The sequence below is a fragment of the Lethenteron reissneri genome, chromosome 11, assembly GCF_015708825.2.
Source record: "Lethenteron reissneri isolate LAM-NWPU_2019-01 chromosome 11, ASM1570882v1, whole genome shotgun sequence".
NCBI classification, from domain to species: domain Eukaryota; kingdom Metazoa; phylum Chordata; class Hyperoartia; order Petromyzontiformes; family Petromyzontidae; genus Lethenteron; species Lethenteron reissneri.
This window is the reverse complement of record NC_083789.1, coordinates 638,249-651,286: the sequence shown is the minus strand read 5'-3', so window position 1 is coordinate 651,286 and position 13,038 is coordinate 638,249. Positions and strand designations below refer to the sequence as shown.

At 51.0% G+C, this 13,038-nt stretch overlaps 1 protein-coding gene across 1 annotated transcript; it reads left to right on the top strand.

The window, feature by feature from the left end:
- The first annotated feature begins 3,257 nt into the window (after positions 1–3,257).
- NIT1 (nitrilase 1) lies at positions 3,258–12,187 on the top strand. Its single transcript, XM_061549683.1, has 8 exons — positions 3,258–3,299; positions 3,902–4,058; positions 5,361–5,503; positions 8,050–8,150; positions 9,322–9,455; positions 9,555–9,680; positions 11,452–11,745; positions 11,894–12,187. Exons 2-7 carry the CDS (start codon positions 3,924–3,926, stop codon positions 11,713–11,715), a joined length of 903 nt encoding a protein of 300 aa, XP_061405667.1. The 5' UTR covers positions 3,258–3,299; positions 3,902–3,923; the 3' UTR covers positions 11,716–11,745; positions 11,894–12,187.
- Positions 12,188–13,038: the final 851 nt, after the last annotated feature.

The window sequence follows — 13,038 nt, the reverse complement described above, 5'->3', positions numbered from 1 at the left end:
ATATTGGTCCGTACAAACATTTTAATTATCTTAAATATATAAATAAGCTATTCAATACATGACCATTACCAAAACACCTTTATCTCATCAATTTATCTCTCGTTCCATTCTCGTCACTTTATTGCATAACATTCTCATCACTTTCATTCGATGCAGTTCCAGATGCGACACAGTCAAAATCGTGGATAGCAAGTTCGTGACGAACGAGGGAAGACGACTGCATGACGCGTGTTTACCCAGGAAAGCCTCACTCAACCTCAACTTAGGGGCCGTCCATAAATGACGTCACGCACCTAGGGGGGGGGGTGAGAAATGTGACGTCACATCAAAATGCGCAACTTTAAATATAGACAACACGTTCTACTTAATAATATTTTCTCCTACATCAGAGTGCAGCGCCACATTAAATACGCACTACAATGACAATAGTTTCCATTTGAAGCATGATAAAAAAAAATTTGGGGGGGGGGAGAGCTTTGTGACGTCATATTTGAGGGGGGGGGTCTGACTTTGTTACGCCGTTAGACGAGGGGGGGGAGGGTCAAAAATCGTCCAAAATCGCGTGACGTTGTTTATGGACGGCCCCTTACCGGAGGGTCTTGCTGAGTTAACGCAATGTTCCGTTTTTTTGTAACAGCGTTCATACAAATTGCGTCTCGAAGTCGCTGGCAAAGCAGACGACTGGAAGGTGGCAAGCCGGAGCCGACAATTTCCCAAGCTTTGCAATCTTCTATGGTTGATGTTTTCGTGTTGTATCACACGTGGGAGGAAACGGGAGCACCCGGGGAGAGCACCCACGCGTGCGAGGGGGCAACAGCAATCCACACAAGTGATGTGATATTCTATTAGTCCGTGCCTTGATGTACCGCCGTCTCGGGATAAGCCACGGTTAGTGCACCTCGACGCCCACGGGGAGGGAGTTTCGCAGCATTCGAGCGATCGGCCAAACCGCCTCCAGTGCTGGCGGCGTGCCTCGTCACCGCCGCCCCACCGGGAGGGGCGATGGTGCTGTGTAAACCCAAGTAAGGAGCAGATTATTCTTCAGCATTGGGATGTTTGGCCAATACCAGGTATCTCCCAAGAACTCAGAGAAAGTACCACAATAGGCGGAGAATATACAAACTCTAATAAACAGAAAGGCGCCCGAGTACTCAACCAAGCAAAGAGGCGCTTTGCTACGAGGCGCATTGCCATGAGGCATGGGTGTTAGCAAGCTCGTCTCGACGCGCTGCCCGTAGCAGGGATTGGAGTGAGTGCGGTGATCACTGTGCCGGCTGGTCTCTCGTGTGTTTGTAAAAGCCTGCGCCCTGTGTGTGTGCGGCTGCCTCGCGTAGACATTGCCATGATCGCTGCTGGGTCCACAGCAGAGTGGATGCACAGCACGTGGCTCCTTGTCACGCATCTCCCCATCGCCCCCTCCGGCCCTCTTCCACCACCACTTAGCCTCACCCCCCTCCTCCACTCACCTCCACCACCACCCACTCCCTCCACCACTCACCTCCACCCACTCCCTCCACCACTCACCACCACCACCCACTCCCTACACCACTCACCTCCACCACCATCCACTCCCACCACTCACCTCCACTCACCACCACCCACTCCCTCCACCACTCACCACCACCACCCACTCCCTCCACCACTCACCTCCACCCACTCCCTCCACCACCCACTCCCTCCACCACTCACCTCCACCCATTCCCTCCACCACTCACCTCCACCCACTCCCTCCACCACTCACCTCCACCCACTCCCTCCACACCACCTCCACTCACCACCACCCACTCCCTCCACCACTCACCACCACCCACTCCCTCCACCACCACCCACTCCCACCACTCACTTCCACTCACCACCACCCACTCCCTCCACCACTCACCACCACCCACTCCCACCACTCACCTCCACCACTCACCTCCACCACCACCCACTCCCTCCACCACTCACCTCCACCACCACCCACTCCCTCCACCACTCACCTCCACTCACCACCACCCACTCCCTCCACCACTCACCACCACCCACTCCCTCCACCACTCACCTCCACTCACCACCACCCACTCCCTCCACCACTCACCACCACCCACTCCCTCCACCACTCACCTCCACTCACCACCACCCACTCCCTCCACCACTCACCACCACCCACTCCCTCCACCACCACGCCCACTCACCACCACCCACTCCCTCCACCACTCACCACCACCCACTCCCTCCACCACTCACCTCCACTCACCACCACCCACTCCCTCCACCACTCACCACCACCCACTCCCTCCACCACTCACCTCCACTCACCACCATCCACTCCCTCCACCTCTCACCCCCACCCCCTCCCTCCACCTCCACGCCCACTCACCACCACCCACTCCCTCCACCACTCACCACCACCCACTCCCTCCACCACTCACCACCACCCACTCCCTCCACCACTCACCTCCACTCATCATCCACTCCCTCCACCACTCACCACCACCCACTCCCTCCACCACTCACCACCACCCACTCCCTCCACCACTCACCTCCACTCACCACCATCCACTCCCTCCACCACTCACCACCACCCACTCCCTCCACCACCACGCCCACTCACCACCACCCACTCCCTCCACCACTCACCACCACCCACTCCCTCCACCACTCACCTCCACTCACCACCACCCACTCCCTCCACCACTCACCACCACCCACTCCCTCCACCACTCACCTCCACTCACCACCACCCACTCACCTCCACCACTCACCACCACCCCACTCCCTCCACCACTCACCACCACCCACTCCCTCCACCACTCACCACCACCCACTCCCTCCACCACTCACCACCACCCACTCCCTCCACCACTCACCACCACCCACTCCCTCCACCACTCACCACCACCCACTCCCTCCACCACTCACCTCCACCCACTCACCACCACCCACTCCCACCACTCACTTCCACTCACCACCACCCACTCCCTCCACCACTCACCACCACCCACTCCCTCCACCACTCACCACCACCCACTCCCTCCACCACTCACCACCACCCACTCCCTCCACCACTCACCACCACCCACTCCCTCCACCACTCACCTCCACCCACTCACCACCACCCACTCCCTCCACCACTCACCACCACCACCCACTCCCTCCACCACTCACCTCCACCCACTCCCTCCACCACTCACCACCACCCACTCCCTCCACCACTCACCACCACCCACTCCCTCCACCACCACGCCCACTCTCCCCATCCCCGCCCTTGTTTTACGACGTCACGTGACGCGTCGGGAAGTCGGCGCGACGCTGACTCGGTGAGACGGGCACAGAAATTTCTTGTTCATGTTTTTGTTTGTTGCGGTTACACCCGATTCAAGAGCCGAATGGCTCACAGGGCTACACCTAATACTTGAACTTGAACTTGAACCCGCAGCGTCACCCACACACCGACTCGGCAGAGCCCCTGAAGCCGGAGTAACACGTCGTGCTGTACGTGCCTTTCTACCCAAGAGGGCTGCACCAAGTCAAAGGGCTCTTTTCAGGAGGGTGCTGCACTGGGGATGTTTGGCCAACATCGGTGGCATCGTCAAGCGAGTTTAGTTGCCATTCGCTTTTGGGACCCGCGCCGTTGCGGTGGCCCTGACCCCCCACGCCTCTGGGCCCAGACCGTGGCTCTGCTGAACCCCGGGGCCCCCGGGGGAGGGAGGAGAGGCGCTCACACAGCTCCCAGGCGAGTGCAGAGGGCAGGCAGTCAAGTTAGACTCGCGAGGCGACTCGCTTACACATCGAAGCTCGCCTCGCCACCTCGCCCACCACTCGGTCTCTGCTGATTTCTATTCCCTCTCCATTCCTTAATCGCTCATTGCCTCCCCCCGTCGTGTAAGTTTGTTGAACTTCTTTCGCGCCGTACGTGTAGGAGCAACCCGAAGGGAGGCAACATGGATATGGAGAAGGCCTCTCCCGTCAAGGGGACCCCAGACGGAACCCCTGAAGGAGGACCCCCACTCGTGGCTGTGTGTCAGCTGACCAGCACGGACGATGTGGACAAGAACGTGAGAGCGTGCGAGGCTCTGGTGAGAGACGACGCCACGACCTCTGCACCACCGCGGGCGGCCGAGGGGCCTCAGCAGGGAAGGGCTGAAGGCGTCCTGGGTTTGATTGCCCACCCGGGCGCCTGTCTGCGTGGAGCTCGCGTGGTCGTCTCCCCCTGCTCTGGATGGGGGTTCTCCCGAGTGCTCCAGTTTCCTCCCGCAGCTAAAATCTATAAATATAAATGGGAAATTCGTGAATGTGTCTGTTGGAAATGTTTAAGATACTTCCCAACATACAACAAACTTGAAAAATTGCATGTGGGTAGCTTCCAGACTACACAATGCAAAAAGTATTAAAATAGACTTGTATTTTGGGGAGCGGGGCTCGCATTAATGGATATATTTCACACGGCAAGTTAGTGGTGACGTCACATCTGTCACATCTGTGACGTCACCCGCATGCGGCAGCCTCACGCAGTGTGCCTGCTGACGTCACCCCCCCCCCCCACCCTCCGCGTAGGCCGTGTATTAATCCAAGCCAAGAATCCAAGTCTCGGGCCAAGCTGGGTAGTAGTAAAGCTAGAAAGGGTATATGATGGAACAAGTATTTGCCAAAACATCTCAAGGCTGAAAAAACACCTCTACATAACTCGTAGCAGCGAATACTTGGCAAGACCCTTCTGATATCGTCTGACTCGGTGAGGCTTTCTTGCTTAATAATTAATTAATCAACCTCCATCATGGTTACGGTGCCATGACCATTAACACCATCAGTACCATGAACGATGTTCGCAATATTGCAATCAACTTTATCCCTTGAACAAGACCATTATTACCGTCAAGACCATTATCACAAGATTACTGTTGTGTTTAGTTCTTCCTCCACACCTCCGATTAGTACGGTTGGCTACGTACGATGCAAAATAAGTTTGACATTGTGCATACTAACCGTCACGATTATTTCTGCAGAATTCGACTCTACAAAATGGTTTACAATGCATTGGATATAATACAGTATAAAAATCAAAAAGCAACAGGATGTGAGATCAATACTCAAAAACGCTTCCATGTTATACTGGGATCACGACGCAAGTAACAGCATGGGGCATAGAAGAGGAGTCGGACGAAGAGATACTGTTCCCCGAGTCTATTCATAGAAGCATAACATTTCGGAACATGGGAGTAGATTAATACATGCATGAATATAGATGGAGAAGGTTTGAGCTATTTCATATTTACTGATGACATGGAGGAGTGTGGCGAGTGAAATCGGATAAGGTGATGGCCAGAAATCGAGTAATGGTCGGAGAGGGGATGTGTTGATGTGCGTGTGTGTGAGCGCAGGTTTGTCGCGCATCTGTGAGAGGCGCACGTGCCGTGTTTCTTCCCGAGGCGAGCGACTTCCTCTGTGGGAGTGGATCACAAGCTTCAGGACTCACTCAGAGTCTGGACGGACCCATCGTGCAGGCCTTCAGAGACATGGCTAGGTACAGCCCCAAACCCGGCCCTGCACAGGGTTTGGCTATCTGGGTGTGTTGTACAGGCAGCATGATGTGTGGGTGTTGAGTGTTGTATTACAGGTAACATACCTGGGCAGTGTGCTTATGACTAGCTCTTTTTGACAGAAGAGGTTTCACTCAGAATCAGTCGTGTGGAATCACTGGCGGAGCCAGTGGAGGGGGGGGGGGTGGCATGTGCCCCCCCAATGATCCGATCGAAATCCCTAATTTCGATCAGATCATTGGGGTTTATTAGTAATAAATCGGCATTTTGCGACCCCCACTATGACTGTGTAACATTATTACATGCCAGGGACTATGAGATGATAGGACAATAGTCTGAGTCCATAATTGGCAATAAGTAACGGCAAAGCAGTTATAAGTGACTCACAGAATTGTGCGCAGTTGCGTATACAGTACACGACTTCCCTGAAGGCATACCTTCAGCGAGCGCGATGCCGATCACACACGGTTCGAATTCGACCCTCGATCGATGGCAGCGCCATTGCTACACACGCGTCGAATAAAATGCAAGGGACAAGTCCTTACTTACTAAAAACTATCATTTTTCATTGCTGGAGGAGTTGCCCCCCTACCTGAAAATCCTGGCTCCGCCATTGTGCGGAATTATCTTTTCATCGGCTGCGTAATGCTGTATGGAAGCTACCTGGTCGGTCGCTCCACACGAAGAATCAGGTCTTCTTGGCCACAGTCATGACCTCCCTTCTCTAAGCTTGTGAATCGTGGACCCTCTAATGGATCATCTGCGCCGGTTAGAAACATTCAGGCTGGCCTGCCTACAATCTATCCTGGGTTTAACCAGGATGGATTGTGTGAGCTCACAAATCCTTGAAAGATCTGAACACATTCCCATCAGTGAGCTCCTCCAACAGGCAATACTTGGTTGGCAGGGTCATGTAAACCGCATGCTCAATCACCACCTGCCCAAGCAGCTTCATTTTGGCCGGATAGAGGGGGCTGAACGGGCACGACACAGGCTGGAGAAGAGATGGACTGATGGCTGTGCGGTCTGATGTGGAGCTTAGTGGACTCGCCGAAGACTGGTACCAGCGGTGTCAAGATCGGCCTTTATGGTGGAGGCTGGCTCATGAAGGACACTGCTGGGCAGTTGGAGACAGTCGCCCTCCAAGAACAATGGAGGGCAGAGGAGCAACGCTCACAACAACGAGAGGAGTGCCGGGTGGATAAAATGATTCAAGTTGGCTCAGTAAGAGGTACAGCTGGTGCATATTCTAGTCATCTCAGTCAACCCTTGGCACCTGGGTCTGTCCCATGACCTGTCAGCAAGCCTTTGATACTTTACGTGGCCTCAAAGTGCACCTGGCCTGGCACAGGCGCCATGGTGACGTCACCGTCACTTAGTGGCAAATGGCAGGTATTGGCATTACAGGTACCACGGTGTGTGTGACTGGTGTTGCATTATGATCTTGGGGTGTTTGGGGTTTCCGACCCTTTCCTGACGATCAGCAAGGAGCTTCATAATCGGCAGCGCCAGATACAGGTGTGTGTACAGAAGTCTGAGCCATTCCCTTGGGTGCAAGAGGGATGTCCTTTGGCTACTACACTACTTAACATGTTCAATAATTATTACTGATTTACAAAGCATACATGTAACCAAGTTGAATTCCCATTGTCATATCTGGGGTGGAGCACCCAGTTCCTACTTCATTGCAGTCGGAGTGATTGATAATCCAGCACCCACCAATTCACTCCATTCTTTCACCTCGTCGGTCAATCACCCCCTCATCACACTTCTATCACTATAACAATACTCTTCCTGTCAACTTAACTCATTAATTCCGACTGTAGGTCACAACACTTCTCTTTATACTTCTTCCCTTTCACTGCTGCGCAATAGAATTTCCTCCCATCGTCTATTTTTCCATGTTCGTCTTACCTTGCAAAATATATATTTTGCAACTTAGATAGTGATTATTCTTTTTTATTGCATGATGTTTTTGGCCTTTGGGCTTGTGCTCAGCAACTGTGTTTTAAAATGAGATGTCTGAGTGGATTGTGAGAGGAGCTCACGGAGCCTTAAAAACATCTGGAAACATTCTCATCAGTGAGCTCCTCCGACAGGTGAGCTACGTTAGCTGGGTCATGTATCCCGCATGCCCAACCATCAGATGCACAAGCAGTTTCTATTTGGCTGAATAGATGGGGCTATACAGGCGTATCACGGGCTGGAGAAGAGATGGGCTGATTTGGTACAGGAGGATTTGAAGCTGAGTTGATTTGTGGACGACTGGTACCAGCGTCCCCTAACCGTTTGGAAGAGGCCCGTGAAGGATGCTTCATGGCAGTTGGAGGCAGTCACCCTCCAGAAACAACGGAGGGTAGAAGAGCGATGCTCGGAACAATTAGCATATTGCCAAGCAGCTAATATCTGGGTCCGAGAGCCTTCCACACTTCACGTGGCCTCGTATGATGTGTTACAGACAGCACGGGGTGTGGCTGTCTATGAGTGTGTAGGTGTTGTATTGTATCATGGGGTGTGTGTTGTATTACAGGCGGCATGGCGTGTGGCTGTCTGTGGGTGTGCATGAGCGGGGCCCCACGTGGAGCGAGGATGGTCGCGTTTACAACTCACACCTCCTGCTCGACGAGCATGGTGAAGTGACACTTCCATTAACGTTGTTGTCAGAGCCTGGTGATGTTAGATTATTGTTTAGTAAGCAGCAAGGTGGCTCAGCGGTAGAGTGAGCGGCTCACAATTGGAAGCTTGCAACTTTAAAACTTGCTTTCCTCTGGGATCTATAAAATGAGTATCACTTTGTGGGGAAGGCAACAGTGGTTGTCCATGGATAGACTTGCCCACCCCACAGGAATCTGGATTTTCAACCACTGGCTAAGGGTTGTAAATGGGATATGATCACTGCCTCAATCTTTATTTGAGCAGGAAATAACTTTAGTAACAGATGGGCGTTGTGTAGGGTGTTTTTGGTGGGCTGTTGGTTAGGGGTGGAGGTGATTGTGTATGGCGAGAGGTGTTACGTGGTGATGTTTCGGTGATATGTAGGAATACCGGGTGTGGTGGAGGTTTAATGTTGGGTAGGGATCAACATATTCCTTGGTTTATTCGGTAAAGTCACGTAGATAGAAACATTATAAAAATTATAATAAAGTGAATAAAAATACCAGGACGTTTCGATCGCAACACAAGCGGTCGTCGTTAGGAAAAGGGGTTAGCCTCTAAACGCAAATAGTTTTTAAGGTTTGGAGATGGACGTAGCCCAAGTGTATCAGCAGCTCCAGCAGCATGGGCGGGGCAGCAATGCCAATGCAGCAACAATACCAATGCAGCAGCAATGCCAATGCAGCAAAGGGCTGCCAGGAAATCACTGCACCCCGCTCCACACACCATACTGCTGACGGTGGAGGTTGATTGACAAGAAACGTCGTGATATTTTTATTCTTTTTATTTTTATTATTATTTCTATCTACGTGACTTTACCGAAAGAACCAAAGAATATTAATTCCTGGAGTCACGAAAGTTTTAAGTCAAAATTTAGGGATCAACAGTTCTTGTTTCGGGATGGAGGGTTAGACTTGTAATCCTGTTTTTAGGATTAATTCCAAATGTTCAGCCAGCCAAACTAATACATTCTAACAAATTAAAAATACAAATTACAGAATAGAGAAAAACAAGCACATTACAAAAAAACATGTACAAACATAATCAAGGTTCGTATCATGCAAAAAAGCTGTCTTTCACTCGAAATAAAGACACGTAAACCTCAAAATATATTTGGAATTATTATTGGACGGTGCCTGCTGTTCAGGAGAGGTGCGGGCCGTGTACCGGAAGACGCACCTGTTTGACGTGGACCTCCCTGGGGTTGTGCGACTAAAGGAAAGTGACTACACGCTGCCCGGACCCTGCATCGCCCCACCAACAGCTACACCCATCGGCATGGTAACTACACCTCACCCACATCTGCAGCTGTCACCGTGGTAACAAACCGAACTCTTCTGAGATGAGGAATGTGTCTTGCCCGCTGCGCGGTACGTGCAGGTCGGGCTGGGGATCTGCTATGACGTTCGGTTCCCCGAGTTCTCCCAGCGACTGAGGCAGAGCGGAGCCGAAGTGCTGACCTACCCGTCCGCCTTCACTCTCACCACGGGTATGGCACACTGGGAGGTGAGTGCTCACTCATGGGGTTATTTGATTTTCCTAACATATATATATGATCCAGAACAAAGACAAGGCAAAGGCATCTTGCTGACTTACGAAACGTAACTGGGCTTGGGTAGAATGAATTCTGATGAATGAAGAAGCAGTAGCCAATGGAGGGGGCATGCCACGGGATGCCTATTGCGGAGATGGAGCAATGAAATCATACCCTTGTGCACGAGCTAGCTAATTACATTGCAAGACTGAGAGATGTGAATAGATCATGGATGATAAATATGATGTCTTCAAGGTGATTTCCTGCTGAAGCGAGCATTGAGGCGGTGTCATTTGTTGTTTACAGCCCTGAACCACTTGGTGACATGTCCACATTCATATGGCGGGGGCAAGTCTATCCATATAACAACCACTGTTGACTTATCCACATTGGTAGTAGTTTTATTGACCCTAGTATGGTAATTGGCTGAGTCAACCCCCAACCAGGATTTGAACTTGCAACCTTGGAATTATGAGTCACCTGGCCTATTGTTGATGTTAACGTTGCTACATATTCATACAGGTGACCCCTGACTTACGACAGCTAGACTTGTGACCCCCCGCTTTTACCACCTTATAGTAAGACCCCCACCATAACGACCAAAACTCGTATCTACGACCGCCTAACGACTGCTGCCGATTGGTGACGATTCTGCGCATTTCATGCACCATCAGGCGACGAGTCTGCGCATGGTATGCGCAGACTCGTCGCCTGATTCCGCTGCTTTGCTCTTCCGCCGTATGCGTATGTACCGTATAGCCGTACAGTATAGCCCGACAGTCTGCAGCTCCGCCTAGAGCGAACGCATCTCTTTCGCAACGCTCTTAATTTTTTTGTTAATTTTATAAAAGTTTTATAGAATGTTCACCTTTCACTGTCTGAGAAGTGGAAACATGATGCACCTGTTTGTTTTTACTGAATAAATGTTAATAAAAGTTATGTTAAGTTACAATAAATGTTTGTTCGGGTTATATAAATGTATTTTGGTATTTTTATGGTATGTAATGGGTTTCCAGGAAGGGGGGAACCCCAATGTATAACATTGCACCCATGAGAGGTGAGGGTTCCACTTACGACGGCTCAAATTGCAACCTTCGTCCAGGAACCAATTAGGTCCGAGGTGCGGGGGTCGCCTGTACTACACGACATTTGATTATTGTTATTATTGCTCTTGTTTACCCAGAAAAGCCTCACTGAGTCCCAAGTCTCTTTTTCAGGAGGGCCCTCTAAGTTTTCGCAGTCGAGGGTAACAATTGGTATGTTTCCCATCTAAGTAATTTCAGAATAATATTCACATTTGGACCGTAATGTTGGCACGCAATGGGCTACCTTGTTTGAATAACATCTTTAACGTCCAGCACCTTGTTGGGCACCTTCATACTATTACAAGTTATCGTAAAAAATAAGAAAATACCTTAAGTATTTGGAACAATCATTCACTGTCATAATGAAGATTATTAAACAAAATGTTGAGCCAAAACAGTCATGAAATTAAAAACCAAAAAAAAGACCAAAAAACCAGGCCCAAATCTGCACATTGGAGCCACAGAAACCCTGAACACCAGGGTCCAGTATTGAGAGACCGAGTGAATGGTCACAAACGATGTGGCACACCAAGAGGAGTGGACATTCACCAACAGTGGGTGAGCAACACCTTGGCAAATGTTCATGTCAAGCGTTTTCACTCGGGAATGTTCACGTCTCTGTACCGATGTCCCCATCCATGTTTCTGCACGTGCCCAGCCACTCCTGCGAGCCCGTGCCATTGAGACCCAGTGCTATGTCGTGGCCGCTGCCCAAGCCGGGCGCCACGGCGCTCCCCGCGACAGTGCGCCCGCTCCACGGGTGTCGTTCGGCCACGGCATCGTGGTTGACCCGTGGGGCTGCGTGGTGGCACAATGCGGCCACGGCAACTCCTTGGCGCTGGCAGAGGTGGACACAGGCCTCGTGCGGAACGTGCGGACATCCATGCCTGTGCATGAGCACAGACGCCACGACCTGTACTGATGACTCATCGCAGCGCACCTCACCACAATGGTACCTGCTGGAGCACAGCTGCCACAGCACTGTTGCCACGCGCTTGACATCCTACACACATCGTGGCAATTGCCAAGCCACAGCATATTCATGAGCACCGTACACCTGTTCGCCATTGTTTGTCATGCCCCCCCCCCCGCGTGTGCAGCTCCGCCGCCCCCTCAGGAGTGCGGCCCAGCCCCCCAGCGCGAGGTCGGGACCGGCGCGGTGGTGGTGGTGGCGGCTCGCGAGCTGTGGGAGGCTGCTTGCTTCAGCAAGAAGGCCATCAATTTGTAACTGAGACTAGGGATTTAATCGGCATCTCCAGTGATTGCTCATGATGGACTCGATTACAGATCCCACTGCTGCATTGAGGAATGTAACACAATCTTGCAAATTATTTATGGTGATGTTATATTGATGATAACAGTTGTGATGTTTAATAAAAATGATTTATCCAGTCTCAAGACATTGAGGGAGGGTCCTGCGTGGGGTGTTTGGTCAATTCTCCTTTTGAGGTATGGGAGGAGGTGACGTATAGTACATGACGTATAGTACATGACGTATGGTACATAACGAACACCGGTGCATGCTTTAGTACTCAACACTGCCACACTGAGTGGGCGGCAACCTCTCTGCTGTTCTGTCTCGTACATGCAGCATGTGGTGTGTACTGGAATATAATTATCAACATCCATTTGCAGCCCTGAAACTGAGATTATGGTAATGAGGATGTTGAGTGATGCTGTTAATCAGCAATGATAGATGGTGGTAATGAACAAGTACAATCCTTGTGCCAATCCACTCGTGGATGAAGGTCTCCCCATTCCGTGCCGGTCATTCTGCTTGTTTACCCAGGAAAACGCATGACTTTCAAGAGGGTCCTGCCAAGTTTTCGCATTTGTGGGTGATGATTGCTATGTACTGTATATTCCAATTGTGTAATAAGGGGGTGCCACGGTGGCGAGATGTTAACTACCTTGCCTGGTATACAGGAGGTCGATCCCGACCTTGACGCCCCTATGTTTGGAGTTTGCATGTCCTCCATGTGGTCGCATGGATTTTTCTCTGGGTCCTCCGTTTTTTCCCTTCACATTTAAAAACATGCGTTTTGAGTATTTCGTTGCTATAAATTTGAACATGATAATCCACCTAATTCAGCAATCCGTTGTGGCCAGGTCGCTTATGAAACAGAGTTTTATTGCTCAATCGGCCTTACTTGGTAAAAATATTTTTTTTTACGTTATATACATGCGTCATGTCACCGGCACAGTGACCTTTTGTGAATGACTTCATATAATCCTTAACTTCTTG

What these genes read in the sequence shown, in the direction of transcription:
- NIT1 (XM_061549683.1), top strand. Translation starts at nt 3,924, where the DNA reads ATGGATATGGAGAAGGCCTCTCCCGTCAAGGGGACCCCAGACGGAACC. An exon ending in CCTCCTGCTCGACGAGCATG is followed by an intron (nt 8,151 to 9,321) that starts GTGAAGTGACAC and finishes CCTGCTGTTCAG; the next exon opens with GAGAGGTGCGGGCCGTGTAC. An exon ending in CAGCTACACCCATCGGCATG is followed by an intron (nt 9,456 to 9,554) that starts GTAACTACACCT and finishes CGGTACGTGCAG; the next exon opens with GTCGGGCTGGGGATCTGCTA.